This window comes from Alexandromys fortis, unplaced genomic scaffold (assembly GCF_014885135.2).
Source record: "Alexandromys fortis isolate MF-2015 unplaced genomic scaffold, M_Fortis_MF-2015_v1.1 scaffold_16, whole genome shotgun sequence".
Taxonomy (NCBI): Eukaryota; Metazoa; Chordata; class Mammalia; order Rodentia; family Cricetidae; genus Alexandromys; species Alexandromys fortis.
In genome coordinates, this window is record NW_026067893.1 from 7,650,203 (window position 1) to 7,674,732 (window position 24,530).

General features: G+C 49.1%; 1 protein-coding gene across 6 annotated transcripts in view; it reads left to right on the forward strand.

Annotated features, from left to right (window-relative positions):
• Xpnpep1 (X-prolyl aminopeptidase 1) overlaps positions 1-24,530 on the forward strand; it is a 47,350-nt gene that overhangs the window by 13,861 nt on the left and 8,959 nt on the right. For 4 of the 6 annotated variants that reach the window (XM_050144964.1, XM_050144957.1, XM_050144976.1 and 1 more), the window contains 12 exons: positions 1,381-1,505; positions 10,761-10,824; positions 11,929-12,033; positions 12,846-12,938; positions 13,205-13,348; positions 14,985-15,080; positions 17,350-17,431; positions 19,339-19,549; positions 20,636-20,725; positions 21,613-21,663; positions 22,799-22,857; positions 22,943-23,020. In XM_050144964.1, the coding sequence (XP_050000921.1) occupies positions 1,389-1,505; positions 10,761-10,824; positions 11,929-12,033; positions 12,846-12,938; positions 13,205-13,348; positions 14,985-15,080; positions 17,350-17,431; positions 19,339-19,549; positions 20,636-20,725; positions 21,613-21,663; positions 22,799-22,857; positions 22,943-23,020 (1,190 nt within the window). In that variant the 5' untranslated portion in view covers positions 1,381-1,388. Of the gene's footprint in view, positions 1-1,380; positions 1,506-6,856; positions 6,950-7,021; positions 8,108-10,760; positions 10,825-11,928; positions 12,034-12,845; positions 12,939-13,204; positions 13,349-14,984; positions 15,081-17,349; positions 17,432-19,338; positions 19,550-20,635; positions 20,726-21,612; positions 21,664-22,798; positions 22,858-22,942; positions 23,021-24,530 lie in introns of those variants that run through there. The other 2 variants (XM_050144985.1, XM_050144995.1) reach the window with 2 other exon arrangements.

Here is a 24,530-nt window from a genome sequence, read left to right on the forward strand (position 1 = left end):
CTTACCGGGAAGATTCTAGCCTAAGTCCATCGTGGGTTGGAGGAGCTTCATTGCGTGCATCTGCCCGGGAGAGCGGAGTATGGCAAGCATGGTGTCTCTGCTCCAGAGCAGAGCTGTCGAGTCTCTCCGGAAGCAGAGCAGAGTCTGACCTCACTTCCTCTTCCGCCCAGCATACTATTCTGTTTATTCCACCCACCTATGTGCTAAGCTATGAGGCCAAGCAGTTGGTTTATTATAATTAACCAGTTACCTTCCTCCATCAAGATGTCACACCCCATCCTCGAGTGTCTGAGTGTGACAGTGACGTCAGATGTCACACCCCATCCTTGAGTGTCTGAGTGTGACAGTGACGTCGGATGTCACGCCCCATCCTCGAGTGTCTGAGTGTGACAGTGACGTCGGCTGTCACACTCCCATCCTCGAGTGTCTGAGTGTGACAGTGACGTCGGATGTCACGCTGCTCTACATCCTCTGGCTCTTATATGCTTTAGGTTCCCTATTGTACGATGCTCTCTGAGCTTCGGAGTGGGTGATACAGTTGTCCCATTTAGAGCTGAGCACTTGCCATCATGGTCCTTGGCACTTTGGCTCTCGCAGAGCAAGCTATGAGGAGCCTGCCAGTAAGCAGCACCCTCCATGGCCTCTGCATCAGCTCCCACCTCCAGGTTCCTGCCTTGACTTCTTTCAGTGATGGGCTGTGATGTGGAACTCTAAGCTGAAATAAACCTCTACCCCAGGCTGCTTTTGGTAACGGTATTTTATCACAACAATGGAAACCTCAAAATTAAGCCTCCAAATTAAGACACTTCAAAGTAAAAACTCTTAGCACGTGTACATTTTAAAATACGGTTTTAAAGTAGAGTAATCTATGTATGCCCTTACAAAATGTTTTTAGTTACCCACCAGGCCTACATATCTTTCCAATATACATTGCATACGTACACCTGTGTATGTAACAATTTCCTAGGTCTACATAGTTCTTTGTGGTTTCTTAGTGTTCTATGCATTATTGTTTATCTAACCAATAACTACTGTTTCTTCCACAGCTATAAACAAAGGTTGACACCTATACTTTTATATACCTGTTAATTATCTTCTTGGAATAATGTCCTAGAAGTGCAAGATAATCAGGAAATGTGTCTTAGTGGCACACTTTTTCTTGCCACCTAATGGCTGTTTAGAAGCAATATTTAATAACTATAAACATAAGTGTCTCTGTCTGCTTCAGTCTTGGTCTGATGGTGGAGTCGTCAGTTTGAAGATGAAGTCACGGGAGGATGGGATGTGGGAGGTACCCTCATTTAGCTTGCTTTGAACTGCTAGTCAGTTCAGTTGCGGGGGCACAGACTGGTTTTGGAACAAATTCTCTTGTTGTTTCAGTCCACAGGATGGCTCCAAAGGTGACATCAGAGCTGCTGCGGCAGCTGCGACAAGCTATGAGGAACGCCGAGTATGTGGCAGAACCAATCCAGGCCTATATCATCCCGTCAGGAGATGCCCACCAGGTACCAAGTGGAGATGGCTGAAGAAAGGGCCAATCGACCCTCCTTGCCTTTTTGTCTTCCCTCGGCTCTATCATGTTTATAGAATTCTAGTTTTGAGCCATAGTAAGTGTGTCATCTGGGGCCTGACATAGGACCTGACACACACCTAATGATTAAGTCTCACTGAATGCATTGACCCTTGCTTCCTTGTTCTCAGGGAATTTAGCTCTTTCAGTAAATTGTGAAGAAATCAGCGGGCAAATTAAGGCTATCCATTCAGGATCTTTCCGTTGCTGATGTCTTCTGTCCACTGCTTCTGCTATGCTCTGACCCCATCAGAATTGTCTCTTGCCTCCCCGTGTCTAAGAAGATGGTCCTGCCAGCTTCTGGCATTGCTAGAAGATAGGTAGAAAGCCGTCCTGAGCTCCATCCTAGTGGTAATGAGTGAAGTCTGGGACTAACTCGATGTAGGCAAGCCAGCAGGTGTGATGTCCACCCTGTGACGTGTGACTAAAAGGCCACAAAGATGGGAGGTTGGTCCCCTGCCGTCACTGTGGTTTTGGTTTTAATGAGAGAAGAATCGGTGTACAAAGTGCTTTAGTTTCCCAGCGAAGCCTCTGCGTTTGTTTTTTCCAGCCTCTGCTTGTGTGCAAGGCAACACACAGTGGTTGTGCCGCATGCCAAGAGGAGAATTGTTCTCTGCCTTGAGAATCAGTTAGCTGGGTGGTGGAGGCACACACCTTTAATCCCCGCACTTGAGTCCAGAACAGCCAGGCTACACGAGAAAGCCAAAGGAAAAGAATCATTTTAGTAATGGGGTCAAGATGTCTATGTATGGGGCGGGGGCGGTGCCTCAGTGGTTGGGAACAGTAGCCCATCTTCCGGCAGAGTTAAGCTTGATCCCAGCTCCATACTAGGTGGCTCCTAACTGCCTGTAACTCTAGCTCTAGGTTATCTATTGCCTCTGCAGGTACCCATGCATGTGTGCATAATCACCCACAGACAACACACACACACACACACACACACACACACACACACACACACACACACACACACGTCTCTCGTCTCGTAAGACCGAGAGTGGGTAACTCCTGTGAGGAAAGCTAGATGAGGCTGTGGCCGGGGGAAGAGGAGAGGAGGATCGTGGGGGATCTGTGAGATGAAGGGTACATACAGTGTGGGTTGTGGAAATAGGTAGGAGAAGGGCAGGGGGTCCAGGCAGGAGGGCTACTAGGAGCACAGCCAGGGAGGCAGACAGCTTCCCTTCTTCCCTGCGCCTATACTCCACCATTATTCTTCAGGCTCTAGGAGTCTGACTGCTTCAGATGCTTCCTGTCCGTGTTCTTGCCATCTGTGACTAGACTGCTTTCCCTAAGTGAGAGAACTCACTATGTAGCCCAGGCTAGCCTTGAGTTAACTTTTCATTATTTTTCAGTGTGTGTGTGATGTATGGCACAAGAGTGCAGGTACCCACAGAGGCCAGAGGTGTTGGACCCTGCCCCTGGAGCTCAAGTTACAAGTAGTTATGGTTGTGATCTGCCCAACGTGGATGCTGGGATTGAACTCAGGTCCTTTGCAAGGAGCAGCAAGCACTTCTTCTGCTGAGCTGTCTGCCTAGTCCCTGGCCTTGAACTCTGATCCTCGGCCCTTGGCTTAGCCTCTGGACTGCTGGGATCACAGGGTGTAGCACCATGCCAGCTGTATCCCTGGCTCTTGCTGTCCTCCCGTCCTCCCACCCCTCTGCCGCTGCCGTTTTCCCTTTGCACTGGCTGTTTTTCTGTTGCTGTAGTTTAGCTACCTGTCAAGAATTTGTAGGGGAGGCTGAGCTGTCTGCCGTTTCTGCCTGCCTGCCCAGGGACTGATACTGGACAAATGCAGAGGCAGGTGACTCCCATGTGGGCCTGAGGGACTATCTGTTCAAGTGCTTGGATGTCAGATTTACCACTGAACCAATTACTAGTGTTAGACTTCGGTCTCAGCTGAAGAAAGGGGACCTTTCTTGCCTGCAGAAAGGGGACTGTGACATGTGAGTCACAGGGCCGTTGTCAGCAAATGCTTAAAGCAGGTTTGTTCTTTAGGTTTCATCGTGTGAGCCGCTTCTGTTTGGGTCATCAGCATTGTAGAAGCTAACGAGAGTCCCCTTTGAGTAAAGAAATAGACGAGCCGCAATTAGAGATGTGAAATCAAATATAAAATCCCATATGTCGTGGGGAAGGGTTTAGCCAGCACCATCCAGGAGAAATTTGTGAGGTGTGTGTAATTTTAACTCTGTAGACACACTGTAAGGTAATAAAATATTAATAAATTATTTATTCCGGTGTATTGGAAGAATTAACATTTTCATATATCAGTATAAAAAGTATAGATTACTTTTTATAGGAACCATTCAAATATGGTAGTTTATAAAACACCTCAATTTGAATACATAGTTTTGAGTATTTGGTCTGTACTTACCTTTCTTTAAATTTATAGTTGACAAAGTAGACTCACAGATCCAAGTTGTTCTAAGCATATCTAAAGGTTTTCTAATAATTGAATCTCATAATTGAATATCTTTTTTAAAATTCATTACAATTTGCCTGATAGTGGTACATTTAATCCAAGCACTCGGGAGGCAGAGACAGGCGGATCTTTGTGAGTTTGAGGCCAGCCTGGTCTATAGAGTGAGTTCCAGGACAGCCAAGACCATGAAGAGAAACTGTCTCGGAAAAAGAAAATGACATTGCAATTGATAAAAGCGAAATAAAATTAAATACTTAAATTTTTAGTCAAGTTTTTTAAGTGCTTAGTAGCCACATGACGCTGGAAGCTGCTGCCATTCACGGCGTAAGCTTGTGTAAGTATGGAACGCATTCCGGGTGTGAGAGACCTTTAAGACATAGGATTCAGGAAGGCTTCCTTGAAGAAAAACATTTAATTGGACTGTGGGCAGTTAGAATTTGGATGCAAGGAGAGAGGTAGAGAGAGAAAAGAGTGAGAGACAGAGACATTCACCATGGGCACATTTAGTCAGTCATTCATTCCTGTTCATAACCTTGATCCCATAGTCAGGAGCGGTTACTTTTTTTTTTTTTTTTTTTTGAGATTCTCGTATAGCCCAGGCTAGTCTCAAACTTGGTGTTGCAGTGGAGGATAGCTTTGAATGCTTGATCCTGCTGCCTGCAAGGGTTCCAGCGTGCCACCATGTCTGGCTGTTAGCGCTCAGGAAGAATTTTGGAACAAGAAAGTAACATGACCAGTAGGGGCGTTATTGAGTATGGGTTAGAGGAGGAAGACCCAGGTAGAATCCCAGAGTCCCGGTAGAGAGCACAGAGATTGGGAGGAGAAACAACAGGGCATGAGAATCTGCAGGTGACTTGTTTAGCGGCCTCCTCAGCAATAGAGAGCCTTTGTTCTTCTCTGTGGCTCTTGATCCTGACTGTTTTACTTCAGCCTGATTCAAGGTTGATGGAATTCCTCCTAGGGTGGAGATGGGAGGGCCTGAGAACTCGGAAGGGCCATCTTGAATTCTGTCCTTTGTGTTCTTTGTGTACTTCCCGTCAGAGATGAAATAGATAACACCAATGATTGTGCAAGGATTTGGCGCTATGGTGGTGGTCGGCCTCTCTCTGTCCTCTGTCGGCTTAGGGGTTCTCTGTAATCTTGGAACAAGGCCCAGGAGACCTTTCACAGTGGTAATCTGGATGCTTTCATGCACTGTCTCAGGCAGACGCTGGGATTCCCGGGCGTCCCCTGCTTCAAGCCAGGACAGTCTCTGAATGGGGCCAGGGCTTTCTTTCAGAAATCCTAATTCCTCATCCTTTTCATCTGAAAGGTCCTGAGTTCTGCTTTTTGGTGTGGCTTGGTCAGAAGGCCACGTTTTGTCAGGGCAAATCTGCTAATGTGAGTGTTTGGCCATGTGTGGTTCTCCTGGAAGACACGAATCAGATTTTCCTAAACTCTGTATTTTTTCCATCCCTCCTGAAATCAGCCTCCTGTTTTGTTCTGTTTCTTAATTTAATCCTGGGACAGAGTAGTGATTTTCCCCACTAGTTTATTTGAGCCCATGCCTGTGGTGGTTAGTGCATCGTGTAGCTTCAGGGGCCTGGTGCTGCTCCGTTCTGTAGTACAGAGTTCCTGGTTGATGAGGGACTTGACTGGGCTCCTTCCTCTGTGGTGCCCCCTTTCTAGCCAGCAGAGGGAGGAAGAGTGTGGAGAGAGCATATCTTTAGCTCTTGACCCAGCCATCCCTTCCTGTCATGTGACAGTAGCAGGAGCACCTGGGAGATGAAGTTCCAAAACCCATCTACACTGTGGCTGGAGTGCTAGTCTCTGGGCAGCTCTACATCTTCCTCATGTTCACTTTGTTCCATTTAGGAGAGAAGACCAATGGCAGGGCATTGAGTACTTCAGTGTTTGGGTGTAGGGAGCTTATGTCTGTTCTCAACAACGCGTGGTGTTTTCTGTGTATAGACATCCAGACACTCAGTTTCACTTCTCTTGAGAATTTCATGTTGTCTGAGGCATGTTCCAGATACGATGCTTATAGGCCTGAGGGGTGGGGCTGGGGGAGATGCTTCAATGTGGGCTCCAGTAACTTTAGTCTTGATGTCTTGGCATTCGGGCATTAGTTGTCCTTGCCCTGGTGTTGTAGGAGCTGCGGTGGGCTGCGTTCCCACCCAGCTCCACATGGCTAGCTTTACTCGAAATAATTACACGGAAACTGTATTCTTTTGAACATTGCCTGGCCCATTAGTTCCAGCCTCTTATTGGCTAACTCTCACATCTCGATGAACCCATTTTTAATAATCTGTGTAGCCCCACGAGGTGTGGCTTACCAGGAAAGATCTTAACCTGTGTCTGTGTCAGGTGGGAGAATCATGGCGACTGCCTGACTTGGCTTCTTTCTCCCAGCATTCTGTCTGTCTACTCCGCCTACCTAATTTTCTGTCTTATTAAAGGGCCAAGGCAGTTTCTTTATTAACCAATGAAATCAACACAAAACAGAAGACTCTCTTGGCCAAAGGCTTGAGTTGTGGATTGTGTGGTTATTGAAGGTGGAGGTCTCTGGGGCATATCTGTATAGTCCTTGTTCCTTCTGAGTTTATAACCCATTTGTACTGTACATATTATACGTAGTTCAGAATTGGAGAGGGCTTTTGAGTCAGGCCAGAGTTCAAATCTTTCCTCCCTCATCTGTAATGGCGAGTCCTCTGGCGAAAGGGAGTAATTGGCTACTGTGAGCTTCAGTTTGCTTTTTCCCTCTGTAGCTGGGGGAGGTGGTTCCTTCTGGACCTGCTGTGGTATTTGGAGGAAATTAATACAGTCATTGGCAGCAAATAGTGATTGAGCCAAATCCTCAGCCAGTGTTCTCTGTCTCCATCATTCAGGATCCGCAGATGCGGGAGACTACTGCAAGCTGGAGTCGGGAAGGAAGCGCTGTGTCAGAGGCTTCTGGAGCTGGGTTTTGAGAGATGACTAAGGTTCTGTCTGTGGTTTGTAGGTGTGCTTTGTTTATGTTGTTGGAGTTAGTCGCCAGCATCTAGAAGTTGGGGGGTTCTCATGAACACTCGCAGTTCTAGCTTTCCTGAATACTGAAGGCAGGCATCGTGTGGCCCGCAGCCCAGCGTGGAGGCAACGTGAGCGAGCAGCTGCTCTGTGTAGAAGATACCCGTCCTGCCTGCCTGCTGGCCTCCTGCGGTGCTGTAAGCACGTGGGTTGGAAGCCTCAGCTGTGAGAAGTCCCCTCCAGCTCTTTTCCTGTTTCCTGCCCCTGCTAGGACACATCAAAAGCACAGTGAACTGCAGGGCTGTGTTACTTCTGGAGGCTTCAGGAGTACCCACTTCCTTGGTTTTTAGCTCCTCTGGTGACTTTTGTTTCCTGGCTCACGGTCTCATCCTCCTTGTTGTAGAGCAGGCTAAGGTTCCCCGGGCAGAGGGAGAAAGCTCCTCCGTTCATTCGGCACTGTTGGTTGGGGACCCACTGCATGGTACCTGTTCTGTGCGCGGGGACAGCTGTGAGCACTCTGATCTTGAGGGGCAGTCTGGGGGAGGCACGAAGGACTAAGCATAAGTATAGAGTTTCCCTGAGAAAAAGCTGCTTCTGCACAGAGCAGAGTGTTCAGAGTGACCGGGTGGCTGTGTTGTTTGGTGGTTCAGGCAGTCTCGCTGTGGCGATGACATTCAGCCCAAATGTGCTGATGAGAAGGCACTGGCTGGGGTGGTTAGGGAGCCCAGGGGACAGCAGGGCTTGGTCAGGTGGTAACCTGGGAACTGGACTAGGATTTGCATTTGATCCTAAACACGGCAGGCAGCCATTAGAGAATTTGAAGGAGAGTTCAATAATGGTAATAAGGTATGTTAATATTAAAAATGTACATGTGCTTGAAACGCTCGGAGTGTTTGAAGTGTGGGCTTTGGGGCAGTGGTCAGGTGGAAATGATGAGGCTTGGGCCTGAGTCCTGCTATGGGAAATGCAGAGCGGTGGGAAATTCCGGAGGAAAAGCCAGCGCTGTGTCTGCTTCTGTGCGTCTTCTCCTTAGCCTGTTCTGGGAAGAATGTGCCTGGGCTCTGCCAGCTTCATGACGGGGAAGAGCACACGCCAGGACTCTGCTCTCTGGCCTCCTAAGCCTTCATTGTGAGGTAATGCTGCTGCCAGCCCCGCTAGCCATGTCCTCCTGGCTTGTTGACCACTTAGGTCATGTCTGGTTCTTGCCCCAGGCCTTGTCTGGGTCCCAGACGAGACATCTGCTGGAGAAATCTGTCCCCCACCTTTCTGGTGGGGACTGGATGGGACCTGTGGTCTCCTGCGCACTCCCTCACCCTCAGGCTTGCCCACAAAGTAACGGGGTCACATTGGATCCCTATGTCTCTGAGAGAGATCTAGAGTCATTAGCATTGTCAGGGCTGGAGGGCTCCATCCAGGGAGCTATGATGTCAGCGGAGAACATCCTTGCTGAGAGGATGAGTTATTTGTTAGCTTTGTTGCCCTGGTTCCTCAGATGCTTCCTAAGATGGGCTAGCAGTCTCTTCTGTGCACATGCATAGGTTCCAGGGGCTGCTGAGGCTAACCCGGTATTCTGTCTGTCCTTCCCAGTGGGCCTAGGAAAGATGTTGTTTTTGTCCTCTCTGGTGCCACTTTCTCCGTAGCTGTTTTTTACAGGCTTTTTTTAATTATTATTATTTTTTTTTTAAATTAAGATGCCACTGCTATCCTTGGATTTGCTCTGTAGTCCAGGCAGGCCTTGAACTTAAGATCTTCCTGCCTCGACCTCCTGAGATCTGATGGAGGCCTGTGTCACGAGGCCGGGTGCTCCCATGCCTCTCTTCTAACAGCCTTTTACCCCGCAGTCACTGGGTTAATGAATAAGGATTCTGCCATGTCTTCTGTCTCTGCAGTCTAGTGATGGTCTTTATGCTTTGTCGGCTGTGTGTGCTCTCTTGAGTTTGATAGGGGAATGACACACTTCAGAGATGAGGAGTTGGGTGAGACACAGAGCTCGGACCTGGGCTGGGCTGGGTGTGGTCGGTGGCTCCTGCTTCCTGTCTCACAGCAGGTCCTTTGAGCAGCTCCCTGAGTCCCAGAAAATGGTGACAGCAGCTTTGGTGAGAGGGCAGACAGCAGGAGAGGAACAGGGTAATTTCTCTGAAGTTGTCCTGACTGTCCCCAAAGACTCTGGGCTCTGGCCAGAGGCCCCGTTCTCTATCCTAAGGTCCTTCCCTCCCTCTGGGGTCTGCCATTCATGTAAGCCTGTTTCTTGACTCATGATTCTCCTGCCTCAGCCTCTTCAGTGCTGACATTGCAAGCGTGTGCTAGCATGCCCAACATTGTTTACCGTGCTAAGTCCTTCAGCATGGGAAAAATCAGCTGCTGGTGGAAGGAGACTCAGTTCTGGATGCAAGTGGAGCTGACCTTGGATCCTGGTCTACTCACTACCAGCTGGACAGAGGGCAAGCTACTGACAGATTGTCTTTTTGAACCTTAGTATATTAGTTAGTTGTCTTGCAAAAAAAAAAATATCTGACAATAGCTACTTATGGAAGGAAGGGCTTGATACACTCCTTCATGGCAGGAAAGATGTGGCCATAGGAACACGGTTCATAGAGAGATACAGCTGCTTAAGGAAGGACTTGAGAATACACTCCACCATGGCAGGAAGGGCGTGGCCACTGGAGCATGAGGCGGCTGCTCACATTGCATCTGCAGCTGGAGGCAGAGAGAGATGAATGTGGGTGTTGAGCACACTTGCCCCTTTTTATTCAGCCTGGGACTCCAGCCTATGGAATGGTGCCGCCAACAGTTAGGGTGGGTGGGTCAGTCTACCATAATTAGCCTGATCTTAGTCCTCCCTCACACACATGCCCAGGGTTTGTCTGCTAGGTGGTTCTAGAGCCTATCAGTATCAGCCATCACGCTCTGTTGCTCTGTTTTCTTGCTTGTCTTTGCTCTGTTCCTAGAGAGTCCTGAGGATGAGAGATACTGTGTGGTAGAAGGTAGCCTAGCATAGGCTTCAAAGTTGAGGTTCTGGGGCTGACTGCCCAAGTTCAAATCCTGCCTTTGCTATTTACTTTGTGCCAGTTACATGAACACTGCTTCTCTGGCTGCCACATGGTGGTTTCTCACACCCCCGGTACCTTCCACCCCCTTTCCTCACAGAGGCAGGGGGATTCTCAGCAGAGGGGCCTGGTTTTGCTGGAGCCCCTTGGATCAGAGGAAGTGCTTCCTCTGATTGCCTGACAGGAAGGGGCGGACCTATGTGGGAGACTGATACCACCGCAGAGGGGATACAGACAGGATGTTCAAGGAGTGACTTATTAAAACAGAAATGCAGCTCCACTTTCCAGAAAAATAACAGATGCCCAAATGTCAGAGGCAAGGGAGGGAGAAAGCGATCAGTGTTTGTAAGATCTTATTGAGGGAAGCAGTTTTGAGCCAGTTCTCTGTACTTGCTTTGTTCCTCAAAGGGCGCTGTGCAGTCAAAGGCTACAACTCTGTAGCCTTCAGTCCGTTTCTCACAGTGTGTGTGTTAACTTTTGTTGTTTTGGTTTTTGAGACAGGAGTTTGCTGTGTAACCCAGGCTGGCATCAAACTTGAGATCCTTTTGCATCAGTGTTGGCATTACAAGTATGTGCCACCATGCCTGGCTAGTTTTGAAAAGATGTTTGGTTTGGGTTTCTATGTGTACCTTTGGCTCTATGAGCAGTGGTACCGGGAACCCTCCAACTTTGTGATACCCACAAGCTTTAGCACACGGCATGAGCAGCCAAGGTCCAACTCTCACCTTTTTTTTTCCAGAGTGAGTACATTGCGCCCTGTGACTGCCGGAGGGCTTTTGTCTCTGGATTTGATGGCTCTGCAGGTGAGTTCCTGAATTTTCTGTTTTTACTTTGTCTTTTTTTTTTTGTTTTTGTTCCCCTCCCAAAGTAACTGAATTGTGTTTCAGCCTTTGCTATAGAACCAAAAATAAGATATAAATTGGACATTCCCCAACTGAGCCAGTGCAGGATGGCATAGGTTCCAATTTCCCTGGCTCTTCAGTGTCACCTTTTAGTGACCGTCTGTTCTTTTCTATGTCTTTGCTTTTTCAAACAAAGCAAAACAACCTTCTACTATAAGGAGCGGTTTTGAACTTTGTACTGCTTCTGACAATACACACAGAAAAGAGTATTAATTAAATTGAGCATGGCTGCCTAGGTAGTGTCCCAAACATGAACTGCGAGCTTCTAGCTTCCTGGCCCTGTGAAGTTCTTTGAGTAAGTCCTCCACTGCTGAGTCTCCGTGTTCAGTGGCGTTAGATTGCAGTGGATAATGTCGAGCTCCCTTGGTGTTAGGCCTTAACTTTCCCAAAGCTGTTTCACTCTTGACTTTTTGGGTGATTTCCCCTTTGGGCTCCTATCCCTTAAACAAACTAGATGAGGTGGGAGCCCCTCTCAACTTGTGGTTCACCTCTGCTTCCTTTGGCTTAAGTGCTTGTGTTGGTTGGCACATCTGGGTTGGTTTTGGCCGTCACCTCTGCTGAAAGCTCCCAGGGCTGCCAGGTCTGTGGGAACTGAGGGTGAAGAGGTGGGAGGCATGGACTTTCTGCTGCTGCCTGCTGAGTCACTGTGGACATGTACGGTCCGGGTTGCTGCTTCTGGGGGAAGTGCAGCAGCTCTCTGAGGGTTTCCATTGGAGCAGAACCTTTCCCACCCAGTCTTGTTGGTTATGAGATTGGCTGCATGGTCCTCTGTTTCAGCCTTGACTCGGGCCACACGTGTGCAGAGATCAGCATCCTGGTAGTCCCGGCCTCACGACTGCTTCCCGCAGAGCCATGGCATCATTGTCTTACCCGGATGTTGCCTTGGGGTCTAGGACCCCTGCCCCAGTGAGAGCAGGTGTTCCTCGCTTTCCTGGCTGCCTACCGCCATGTTCTGTACAGATTCTCAGCGGTCAGAGCTGGTCTTTTCTTGCTGCTTTTCTCTAGGCACAGCCATTATCACAGAAGAGCATGCGGCCATGTGGACCGACGGGCGCTACTTTCTCCAAGCGGCCAAGCAGATGGACAACAACTGGACTCTCATGAAGATGGGTGGGTAGACGCATAGACTGACTAACCTGCCTTTTGTGATTGGCCCTGTCTGGGCAGGGGTGGAGTGCTTCCGGCATCTAGGATCTTAATGTTTTTTTCTGACATTTCCAATCCTTTGAAAAGCCAAGGAAAACCAAAAAGTGGTGTGCCTCTGTGTGCGTGTGCCTCTGTCTGCATGGGTGTGTGCCTCTGTGTGCATGTGTACATGTGCCTGTGTGTGCATGTGTGCGTGTGCCTCTGTGTGCGTGTGCCTCTGTGTGCGTGTGCCTCTGTGTACATGTGCCTCTGTGTGCACACTAGTGCATGCTCACTGTTGAGGGATCCCAGGTTCATTTTGCTGACAGCAAACTGACTCTGGGCTCCCTGAGCTATGGCTGTAAGGTGTGGTAGCCCTGAGGGGTCAGAGCAGCAGAAGAGCGAATCCTGTCTGCCTGTTAAAGTGGTACTATGTCAGCTGCATGACACGGAGGGATCCTTATCCCTCCTGGGCGCTCAAAAAACTGTCTCCCCAGATATTGTTTGATTGCAGAAACACTGGCTTACTGAAATAATTCTGTTTCTTTCTGGAATGGTTTAGTTCCTTATCACAGTGTTGTGGAAGTGAGAGGCCGTCCACTGTTGTGCTTGGGAGTTCCAGGGCTGCAGCGGGCTCCTGTGTGCCCATCCCTCTTGGGATCTTCCCTCAGAAAGATTTCTTTGTAGCCAAGACTTAGTCTCGGTCCTTTCATCAGAGGCTGGCTGTGGGCAGGGGCTTTGCTCTTTGGTCTTGGCCTTGGAGGTGAAGAGAGGCACTTAGCAGTTCTGTCCTCTAGGTTTGAAGGACACACCAACTCAGGAGGACTGGCTGGTGAGTGTGCTTCCAGAAGGATCCAGGGTTGGTGTAGACCCACTCATCATTCCCACAGGTGAGTGATCTGGTTCTAGACTTCTCTGTGTCCTCCTTTTTGCCTTGGATCTGGGGCACTTGGGGCTCAATGTGACTTGATTACAACCAAGACTCAGCTGGCAGATGTTTCTGGGACAGAGGCAGGGGAGGCCATGGTGGCAAAGTTCTTCATTTTGCGTGCCTGGCACTCAGGAATGTCTTCCAGAAGGGCCTGGCCAAGGCTCTGCTGTTTGCCTTAGAAGAGACAGGTGCTTGTTTCATGACTGGCTATGTGCTTTTCTTCAGATTACTGGAAGAAGATGGCCAAGGTACTTCGAAGTGCTGGTCACCACCTCGTACCTGTGAAGGAGAACCTTGTGGACAAAATCTGGACAGACCGGCCAGAGCGCCCTTGCAAGCCCCTGCTCACACTGGGCCTGGATTATACAGGTCAGAGCTATAACTGTGACCCTGTACTCTGGCTTGCCAACCCATCTTGTCAAAGGTCATATTAAGATCCTGTCATCATGGAGTTGGTAGGCCACATGTATGTAGTCATGTCTCTCACACAGGCCTTTAGCATGAGCACAGTATCGTGCCTCACCCGGTGGAGAGGGCCATTGCCAAGGCTGGGGCTTTGCTGCCTGCTGCATGCGCACCTGCTTGTCTGGTTAGCCTGTCTTTGCAGTGCTCCTCTGGGCGTCTTTGTAGGACCTGGGAGGTGACTGAAGCTTTTCCATGGCTGCCCACTGTCACTCTTCTGGGTCTGGTACCGGGAGCAGCATCTAGTGACGCCAGCTGCTTATTCTCCATGCTGGCGTTTGCAGGGTGGCCTTGTGGCCTCACTGTCTGTACCTATGCTGTGAAGCTTAGATGTGCTTGTTTCCTTGGCCCGCAGCAGTGGGGAGCCGTGTAGTCTGTGAACCTGTTCAGGAGTATGGATTGGAGGGGACATGAAGGACAGAGGGAGAAGGCTGGAGGTGGGGCTTCAGGGGAGGGAGCCCTGCAGTAGAAACAGGGAGGTGGACGGGGGACATCTGGAATGTAGGCAGATTGCCAGAGGGGTCCTGGGAAGAAAGTATCACTGCTCAGACACCGGGCCAAGTTTTAAACAGCATTCCTGGGCTAATCTTCAAAGCAGCCGTTGGTTCTGGGCAGCCCCAGGCTTGCTTTCCTGCGGGACACCCTCACTGGGTGTGGTTTATTGGGGAGGGTGGGTACAGCGAGTGACCCACGGTCAGCTTAATATTTTCCATCAGCACGGTTAAAATTGTTTATTAACTGTAACAGAGCCTCTGACCTATTACTGTAGGAGAAGAGATCTCAGATATGCTGCCAAAATTTCTGTTTTGCAAACAATTGCGTGCCTGCTATGGGCAGGACACTGCTAGGTACCACACAGGTGTGTCCATGCTCTTCATAGGGAGCTAGTGAGGAGCCAAGTTACAGATGCTACCGTGGTGAGCTGACGTCCTCTGGGGCCACATTGCATTCTGGGGGCAGCAGGAAGGCCTTGGCTGTGCCTAACTGGGCCAGTATAATTTGGAAGTTATATCCACAGTGAGTTAGGTTGCAGGAGGCTCTTTGGTCATAGCACCAAGTCTCAGGGCTGAAGAAATGTAAAGTGAGTTTCACAGGCAAGATCTCTGTGCCGGAGAGATTTGTATGTATTCCTATAGCTCAGTAGACCAGCATTGAGAAGTAGAGCACTTAATTGTTGATCTACCTGCATGCATCGCCTTGTAGCTCCTAAGTCCAAAGAGAGTAAGGCCTGGGTCTTTTCAGAGCCATAACTGCATTGAGCAGCAGGAACCCCGGTAGATACCTTTGCTTGGCAAGTGTAGGTGCTTCACAGATGCCGTGGGACACACACACTGTACCGGGGAGGCGGTCAGGGCTCACGATAGGCAAGGTGCTTTGCAGAGGCATTTATTTCTCTTCTGTGGATTCAATCTCGGCTGCCTGCTGTGCTGGTCGCATGCTCACTGTAAGAATGGTACTGCCTAAGTGTCTGGCACAGGCCCTCTCTGCGGCCTCCGTCTTCACGGGATCCCAGCTGAAGTTACAGCGTATTTGTTTCTTGCAGGCATCTCCTGGAAGGAGAAGGTTGCAGACCTTCGGTTGAAAATGGCCGAGAGGAACATCGTGTGGTTTGTGGTCACTGCCCTAGATGAGATTGCGTGTGAGTTCTCTGGTTTCAGTGCTTGGGAGTTACCTGATCTCGTCCCTGGGCCTCTGGGAATCTATGTGCTTTCTGAATGGTGAGGGAATTTGTAAGAGACCGTGTCTCCAAACGAGAGAGCAGATGCCAGTTAGCCAGTGGAGAATGCATCACCGTGAGGTGGGCAGGGGATCACAGACGCCACAACCAGCAGTCCACAGCCAGGAGCTGTGGTGAATCCAGGTGTGTGCCTACCTCTGGCCCGTCTCTTGGGATTGTGGTCTCTGAGGAAGAATTTCTTCTGAACGTTTCCTGTGTCGTTCTTTCTTTATGCTTAGGTAGTTTCCTAATGTATTCAGAGAAAGAAACTTCTAGTAAAGTTTTTACCTCAGAAAACTCAAGAACTGAAAATTCTTCTCAAGGCCCTTTCCCTTAGTCTTCAGAGCTTCCCCCTCCTGTCCCGGGTTATTGTTCATAATCTGAAGGAATCTGACGGAAATGCTCCCTCCTGTCTCATTTTGACTGGATTTGATTCAGGGAAGCTCAGAAGAGGCCCCTGTGCCGTGTCTTCCCACTGGAGGAAGAAAGCCCACTCCACATGCCCTGCCTCTTCAGTCTGTCAGACTTTGTCAGATGTCAGTGATTGCTGTCTCTAATTAACCCAGCACCAGAGGAAACACACACACACACACACACACACACACACACACACACACACACACACACGGTTTCTCCCCTTCAATTTAAGAAAAACACATCCCATTATGGAAACCTGCAAACTACAGAGGGTAGAAGAAAGCCAAAATCACTCATGATCCTGTTACCTAGTGACAACCATTGTTGATGTTTCTGTGTGTCTGTCATTCAGCCTGGTGTTCTAAATGTGTCAGTATGCTAGGAACAAATATAATCGTAATTTAAGCTTTAAAAATTCCATCAAATGGTTATACGACAGTCTGCCTAACAGTTTCCATATGGAGGGCCTTTGGGCTATTTCCAGTTTCTCTGTAATTTATTACGATCCTTCCATCACGATCGCGGCTCATACGTTATGTCTTAGTTTTTGATCATTTCGTCTTGTATTTCTGGTTACTTTTTAGGGATAGTCTTGTGAGTTTAAGGGTGACTGTGTGGGAGGACTTTCGACCCATCCATCCTGTCACACCTCAGCAGCTCCAACTACCTTCATTTAAAAAGGAGCTGGTAAGCCCAGTTTGGTGGTGCACTTGGGAGGTAGAGGCAAGTGAACCTCTGTGAGATTGAGGCCAGCCTGGTCTACATAGCAAGTTCCACGTCAGCCAGGGCTGTACAGAGAGACCTTGTCTCCAAAAACTAAAAAAACAAAAAGGAGTCAGTATGAGAGGTAAATAGATGCCTTTCTACTTTGCTTTGAGAAATGATTTTTTTATTTTATTTTATTTTTTTTGAGAAAGGGTTTTTCTGTAGCTTTGGAGCCTTTTCTGGAACTAGCTCTTGTAGACTAGACTGGCCTCGAACTCACAGAAATCCACCTGCCTGTGCCTCCCAAGTGCTGGGATTAAAGGCGTGCACCACCATCGCCCGGCTGAGAAATGATTATTTTAAAATGGAGGTAGCAACATTTTGTACTCGGCCCTTTTTGCTCTCTTACCTTCCCGAGAGCAAGCATTAGAGCTGGCAGCCAGGACCAGAGCTGTACTGTGTACTTGTCTATCAGGCTTCTCAAATGTGCTGTGACCTCATCAGACTCTGGCCCCTGGCTCAAGGCAGGTCCTCCGCCTAGCCTGGGAATGGCTCGCTGTAGCTAAGCTACAGGCTTGTGACTCACTGCTTTTCCTCTGCCTCTAATGAGAAGCTCTACATCCCTCGGGTCCTCTGCTCAGTGGAGCACCCCCTTCCTTCCCATTTCAGTTTTCTGTTCTAGGTCATTTGCCTTGGAATAGAGAGAATGCTTGTATCCTGGTTTTATTTTGGGAGGGGGGAGTTGCCAGAGTTTGTATGCAGCAGAGCTGAGCTTGGCAGGTCTCAACAACTTGGCTAGCTATTTCGGTGCTTTGGGAGAACACTGCTCATGGTTTTTGATCCTACTTCCTTCTCTGTCTTGCAATGTGGCCAACTAGAGAACAGTTCTGGTGCCATCAGGTGGCAGGCTCCAGCAGTTGCAGCCCAGTCTTGTTGAGAGATGTTGGATCCTTTGATAGCCACATCCTAAGCAGAAACTCTTCCTTTCCCCAAAAGCTACCTGCTAAACTTGACCTGGGAGCTAGACAGCTGACCAAAACCATTCTTAAGAAAATGCTTTCCTTTTTAGGGCTGTTCAATCTCCGAGGGTCAGACGTGGAGCACAATCCAGTCTTTTTCTCCTATGCGGTTGTAGGACTAGAGACCATCATGTAAGTGTTCGACTCCCACCTGAACTTCCTCCCCCGGCTCAGCTTTCTGTTCTTCACCCCACTGTCATGGCAGTGCGATTCCTTTCTCTGGAGCTCCCTTCACCCTGGCCTGCCTTAACAGGTGTTTGTTTTTATCCTGCCTTTCCTCTGAACCTCCAAATGTCTTGGAATCCACAAAGTATTTATAGTGAAGGAGACTGAGAAGTGAGTAGGTGAGGCTGCAGAACAAAGCCGCTTGAGGCTCTTTGAGAGGTTCCTGTTGCACAATCCCCCCAGGCCATGTTTGATCTCAGGTTTTCTGGAAGGCGGTGCAGAGGGAGCTGTGTAGACTCAGCTGTGCAGTTCTCGGTGCCAGTTATTCTGAGTCAGCGAGGATACGGGAAACCCTTGTGCTCTACTCTGTTGCCTTGTCAGTCTGTCTCTTCAGAGCACTGCTCGTAGGCTTCCTGGCGTTGCTTTCCTACTGTATGGGGTTCTAGTTCTTCTCTCTTGTGCTGAAGCACTGGCCCAAAGTTACTTATGGGAGGAAAGGACTTACTGCCTTCTACTTGCATGCCACAGCCCATCATTGAGGGGAGTCAGGGCAGGGACTCAGGAAGGAGCTTGAGGTAGGCTCTTGCTTAGCTGGCTTTCTTACACTGCACAGGACCACTGCCCAGGGAGTGGTGCCTCCTGCAGAGGGCTGGGCCCTCCGTATCCTTTGAAAACCAAGACAGCCCCCCAGAGACTTGCCACCGGCAATCCTTGTGTACAGTAGTCCCTCAGGCCAGATGCACGTCTCGGATGGTGGTAGGCTGTGTCAGGTGAGAGCTAGAACAGCTAGGGCAGGACCAGGCGTGCTGGCTCATATCTTTAATTCCAGTTCTTGGGAGGCAGAGGCTCTGAGTTTAAGGTCATCGTCGTTTACATATTCCGAGGACTGCCCAGTCTACAAAGTGAGACCCTGTCCCAAAAAACCCACCCACCAGCCAACTAACCAGCCAGCAACAATAGCAACCAACAACCACAGAACCATACTTATCTATTTTCTTTTTTACTTAATTGTTTAAAATAGTGGGCTTCATTAAAACATTCTTACACATGTATCATTGTACCTTGCTCAGATTTGGACATCCCGTTTATTGGATACAAACTGTGTTAGGGGCTGGTGTTAAGTGCTGGTATGAGTGGCAGGGTCCTGGGTTATAGTTGAGAAGTTGAGCTCTCATTTTCTTGAAGGACTCAGGCGCATAAATGGGACCGGCCCTTTAGGAGCCGATAGAAATGCATATGAAGAGGCCAGCTTAGATGTGTAAGAGGGGATGGTTGGCGAAAATTATATTGAATCGAAAATGAAGGGTAGGTGAGCTGTCTTGGTGAATGTTGGGGTGAGGAGGATTGGACAATAAGAGGGACACACAGAGGGAGCGGTATTGAGAAGCCGTGGCAAGGAGCAGTGTGTGGGGACATGGAGTCGTTCAGCTGGTCCCTGTGTAAAGTAAGGCCAGAAGATGAGCAGGAAGCACAGGAAAGGAAGTTACTCAGTGACCTGATGAGAAGGGACCCCACAGTCATGAAGCTAAATTGGAAAACGGGGTAAGCTGTAGAATAGGATGGAATCTGGAGGCTGAGAGGTGGTGGCGGCCCATTTCTGGGTGGTGATGGGCAAGGCTGCAGACAGCTGTACAGATGTGATGCGGATGTGGCTGGAGGTCTCAGGATGTTAATGCAGGTGGAGAGTGCGGAGAAGGGACATCAAAGCCGTGGACCAGTTGCTGGCCTAGAGAGTTGGATGGGATAGCCGGGTTTGGGGAGGCAGTGGAGAAAGAGGAGAAGCTGTTTGGTGTTGAGTACAGAGATGTGAGCCTAGTGTCTGTTCACGTTCTCATGTGTGGCCCTTGTCTGTGGTCCGCCCCTGGCCCCGGCAGGCTCTTCATTGATGGGGACCGCATTGATGCGCCTGCTGTGAAGCATCACCTGCTCCTTGACGTGGGCCTGGAGGCCGAATATAAAATCCAGGTGCTTCCTTACAAGTCCATCCTGAGTGAGCTCAGGACCCTGTGTTCTGATCTCTCCCCACGGGAGAAAGTGTGGCTCAGTGACAAAGCCAGCTATGCTGTCAGTGACGCCGTCCCCAAGGTAAGTGGCCTTGTTCAGGCCCGTCTCAACATGGTGGCCCCTTTGTGGTTCTGATGTCATACACAGCTGGAGCCCAGAGCTGGAGCCTAGAGTGCAGTGCGTGAGGCCCTTTAAACTCGTCCAGGGTGTGGCGTGAAAGGTGATCTTAGGTACTTAGGCACACATTGGTACTTAGGCTTACTTAAATATAGCTGTGTTCTCAGCAGTTACTGTAACTGGGGAAAAGCTCTAAGTAGTGCAGACAATGCTGTCGTGAAAATTCTTTCACATAAAGTACAGAACGAGTGAGGTGTGCAGGTGGTAAGTGGCCAGGGTGAAGGCAGCATAGGAACCTGAATTTTGGGGTACACTTCCCAGCACACACCTCTTTTCTTTCCCTATGTTTTAGATACAGATTCGAGGCCCAGAGAGGCTGGGGAGAGGAGGATTTGTCTTAAGAACAACACGTGGTTGTGGCAGCCCTGCCCTTCACTGAGCCCCTGCTGGGGACCGATCGGGACCTGTTGTTTCACTTTGTTTAGAATCTGGAGCAGGACTGAAACCCACACCCCTTCAGCTGCTCTTTCTCCTGTTGGGCCCTGGACCCTTGATAGATAAGAGGGCTTGGGCAAGCTCAGCCATGGGCTCTCTTGGCAGATCTGTCATCAGCAGGCCTGCCACTCACCTCCTCAGAGCTGAACGTCCGTTTCCTGAGGTGTGTGTGAGGACGGTGGTGTGGGCAGAGTGTGCAAGCTGAGAGTAAGCATAGTGATGAGTGGGAGAGCAGGGGTCCTTTTGCGGATGCCCCTCCACCCCCAAAACATCACGCTCCTTTCCCCAGCTCTGAGAGGACGGTGAGCTCCAGCCTGAGCTACGAGCAAAGAGCAAGCAGTGGAGGAAGATGCCCCATTTGATGTATTTAACTTATTTTGGGTGAGCTCCAGCTGTGTTGAGCATGCTCAGGGCATCAACCAAAGTGGCAGGCCTCCAGGATCCAGAGGACAGCTGCCGGGTCCCTAGTGGAGCTCCTCAGATGATTTGCCTCCAAGTGTGTGCTGTTCTGGCTGTTGAGCAGACTGTTTCTCATCTTCCTGTGCTGTGCCCTAGGATCATCGCTGCTGTATGCCTTATACACCCATTTGCATTGCCAAAGCTGTGAAGAACCCCACTGAGTCGGAAGGCATGAGGCGGGCTCATGTGAGTAGAGCAGCTGGTCCAGGAAATAGGATGGGGTGGTCAGAAGGGTCCTGCTCCCTCCTCATCTGTGAGGTCTCTCTGGATCTCTGTCCTTCTGGTCTTCCAGAGTCAGTGGGAGAATGAAATAAAACTATTATGTTGGGCATGCAGGCCTGTAATGAGGATTATGAATTTGACGCCAGTGTCAGGTGTACAGTGGACTCTGTCTCAAAAAACAAAAACAATAAAATTGGATGTGTTAACTTTTTATGAAGTGTAATACAAAATGCAAAGGAAGGAGGATGAAGACATGGTTCAGTGGCTAAGAGCACTGACTGCTCTTTTGGAGGGCCTAGGATTGATTCCTACATGCCATCCCCATAACTGTCAGTAATTGCATTTCCAGGGGTTCCGACACTCTCTTTTCGACTCTGGGCACTAGGCACACATGGTGCATAGCCATACATGAGGCAAAAAAACTATAAATGTTAAGCACACGATGCATAATGTGCGCGCGCGTGCGCGCGCGCGCACACACACACACACACTGTGAGGGGTCCTTGATGATAGTATGGGTAGTGAGGCTGTGGTGTATTGAGAAAGAAACAGTTTATGTAAAGCCAGGTCAAGGAAGCGAGATCTGAGGTTGGTGGAGGCTGGCCACAGCTCATCGCTCCTGGCCCATGCAGGGTGGAACTCACTGGTTAGAGGAGCTGCCCGTGTGCTCAGGTATGGCCACACCTGACTGTGCCTCAGTTTTTCTCTCCCAGTAGTGGGAAAGGCTTCCCGTAGAGGGCTTCTGGGAACCTGAGTGCCCCTGGATTGTTTGGCTCTGAGACACAGTCCTGGGAGGGTGGCTACAGGACTGGGCTCTGTGTCTGATCACTGACTCTCTGTTGTTCACGCAGATTAAGGATGCCGTTGCCCTCTGTGAACTCTTCAACTGGCTGGAGAAAGAGGTTGGTTTTTGTCCTTGTTGAACACGTGGTTCTAGAACACTCCTAGATATCAATACTCCTTGATAACAACCGTTACTCCTCTGGGCTCTTGTGGCTGAAGGCTTTAGTGTTCTCCTTGGCACTGTGTTCTGTAACTTTGTGCATACACATGTTGATAAATTCTGTGAAAAAGAAAGAATTCCACCACTGTGGTGTTGTAGAGAGGAGCTCCTTTGTGTAGAGAGTGATAATTAAGTGGGATTTCACTGGGAGGAAAAGTGGCCTTTCCTGAATTACAGGCCACCTACTTATACTGGGCGTAAGCTGTCTTAGTGTGTACATTTTGAACTTTAAGCCATGAAACTTTTTATATTAAATTGACTCCTGCCATTAATTTCTTGCCCAACCATGCATGGAGCTGAGAAAAGGTTGGTTTCTTAGCGCTGTTGCTAAACAGCACCATGCTCCAGTGAATGACAGGAGCCAGTAGACCTGCAACAGGGACTCTACTGAGTTCTCCTAGTGTGACCGTTTTCCTCCGTTCGGCCCCTAGTCATCAGCAGGGACTCTACTGAGTTCTTCCATGCTGCCAACTAGTCTTCTTTGGAAATCATTTTTTGTTTTTCTTGTAGTATACAGATAGATTTTTGTGTTTTGTTTATTTTCCTCTTAGAACCATGTAGTGTGAGCATCGTCTGTGTGCTTTGCTATCTTAAGAAAAATTCCACGTAGCGCCTGCTTTGATCCAGTGCCAGATTGTTTTACTTATGTATTCTTCTTGGTTTTATTGTTATAACCTATAGTATCTTTGCATTTATCCCTTTTCTTCCTCCGGGATAATTGGCTTTAGGATAGTTGCTTAGTAGGAGATGCTTTTGAGATTTTAAATTTAGATGTATGGCATTTTGGGAGATTTGGGGATATAATGCTGTGACAAAATAGTTGAGGGGGAAGTTAACTAGGAACCCTTCTTTAGATAGCCTTCTCAAGAGCCTGCCAATGTTTTCTCCTTATTAGAGAGGAGACACAGTATATCCTGAAGCGTGGGCCTTTGGGGCGTGGGAATTGAGGAACAGCCAAGCATCGAATGTATGCTCTTCCCATGACTGAAGCACGGGCTCCCTCAGTGATGGGTCATAAGCACGCTTTCTTGTAGGTTCCCAAAGGTGGTGTAACTGAGATCTCAGCTGCAGACAAAGCCGAGGAATTTCGAAGGTGAGTATTTGTGGAGAAGACCCGTGCCATGTGTTGGATGAGCACCGTGAAAGCCTTGAGTGACCCTGCTCTGTGTCTGCTCCAGGCAACAGGCTGACTTTGTGGACCTGAGCTTCCCAACCATCTCCAGTACGGGACCCAACGGCGCCATCATTCACTATGCGTAAGGCATGCAGACGGGCAGGAGCACAGGCCTGAGCAGGGGAAGCTCGTGCCCACCGCTGTGTCTGGAGGCTGAAGGAGGGGAGATAAGATCCCAGAGGCCGTGTTTCCCGAGTCCTCAAGCCTCTGCCTTTTCGGGTTTCCTCTTACTTGTTTGCTGTTATTGTTAACAGTCTGAGATAGGTTCTCACCCTATAGCTCAGGCTGGTCTGGAACTTTTACATAGTCTAGGCTGCCCTCCACCTCATGGTGATCCTCCTGCATCAGCTTGAGATGACAGGGATGAGCTACCACACCTAACCAGATTTCCATTCTGAGGCTCAGAAATCGTCTCTATATAACCCTTGTATTTTGACTGAATTCTTGAGCTTCTTTTCTGGTAACAGCAGGCTTCTTGATGTTCTTGTCTATCGTGTGTGAGCAGCACAGCCAACGCCCAGAGTGCACTGCTAACTGTGCGGCCAGCCTGTTGTGGGTCGTGAGATGCTGGGGAGCAGAGCCATCTTTCCCTGACTCTGCCCTTGAAGCCAACATCCCAGGCTCGTTTTCTTTTTCTCTTTCTTTCTTCTTTCTTTCTTTCTTTCTTTCTTTCTTTCTTTCTTTCTTTCTTTCTTTCTTTTTTTTTGCCTTTCCCCTCTAGCATATGATCTGTGAGAGTCCATGGACCCACAGAGCTGAGCCTCTCTGACCTCTTGAGACAGGGGCATTGCTGTACTCCGGATCTGGGCCCTACTGGTGATGTAGGAAATGTACTTAGGTGTGGACATCAGCTTACCCAGCTCAGTGCTTTCGCTCTGTGTAGGGCATTTGGCACCCGTTCTCCTCTGTCTTCATGTGCAGTAAAGGAAGGGCTCTCAGTCTGGCTCTGGGCTCTAGCTGGGTTAGACTCTTCTCCCTTTTAAATGATTGCTTTTAGAGCCGTTAGTCTTGGGATAGAGGTGAAAGCTGTGTGTGGGAGATCCTCGCAGATGTGACGACCACTCTCTCACCAAACATTCCAGCTCCAGCTCCAGATACCAAAGGGATTTCACTTTGACTGAAATGATGAATTTCATGGTGGATTCCCCCCCCCCCCCATATGATTAGAGCAATACAAATTTCAAAACCATTTGCTCCTATTCCAGTGTTCCTTCATTATAGGCTGTTAGATGTCTGCCTAGAGACTGGGCTGGTGTCTGCTTATCTTGTTATTGCTGGAAAGGGATTGGTGCTGCCTGCAGAGTGGGAGCCCAGAATGCTGTCTTCTCTTTGGACGTTTCCCAGCACGGTGGTCCTGTCTGGGTCACTTTTCACAAAGAACCTCCTGATCTTTGAAGAGTGTAGAAGTTTCCCCACCCGCTCCTTTCCCCTCAGGGGAAGGTAGGGTCTCTTGGCAAAGAGATTCCTGGGCAGGGTATGGAGTCCTAAGAGTAGTGAGCCCCTCATGGACCTCGGCTCTTGCTTCCCATCCCTGGAACCCAAGCTTAAACTCATTGCTTCCTCTGTCAGGTTTTGTATGTTGTCTGTTTTTA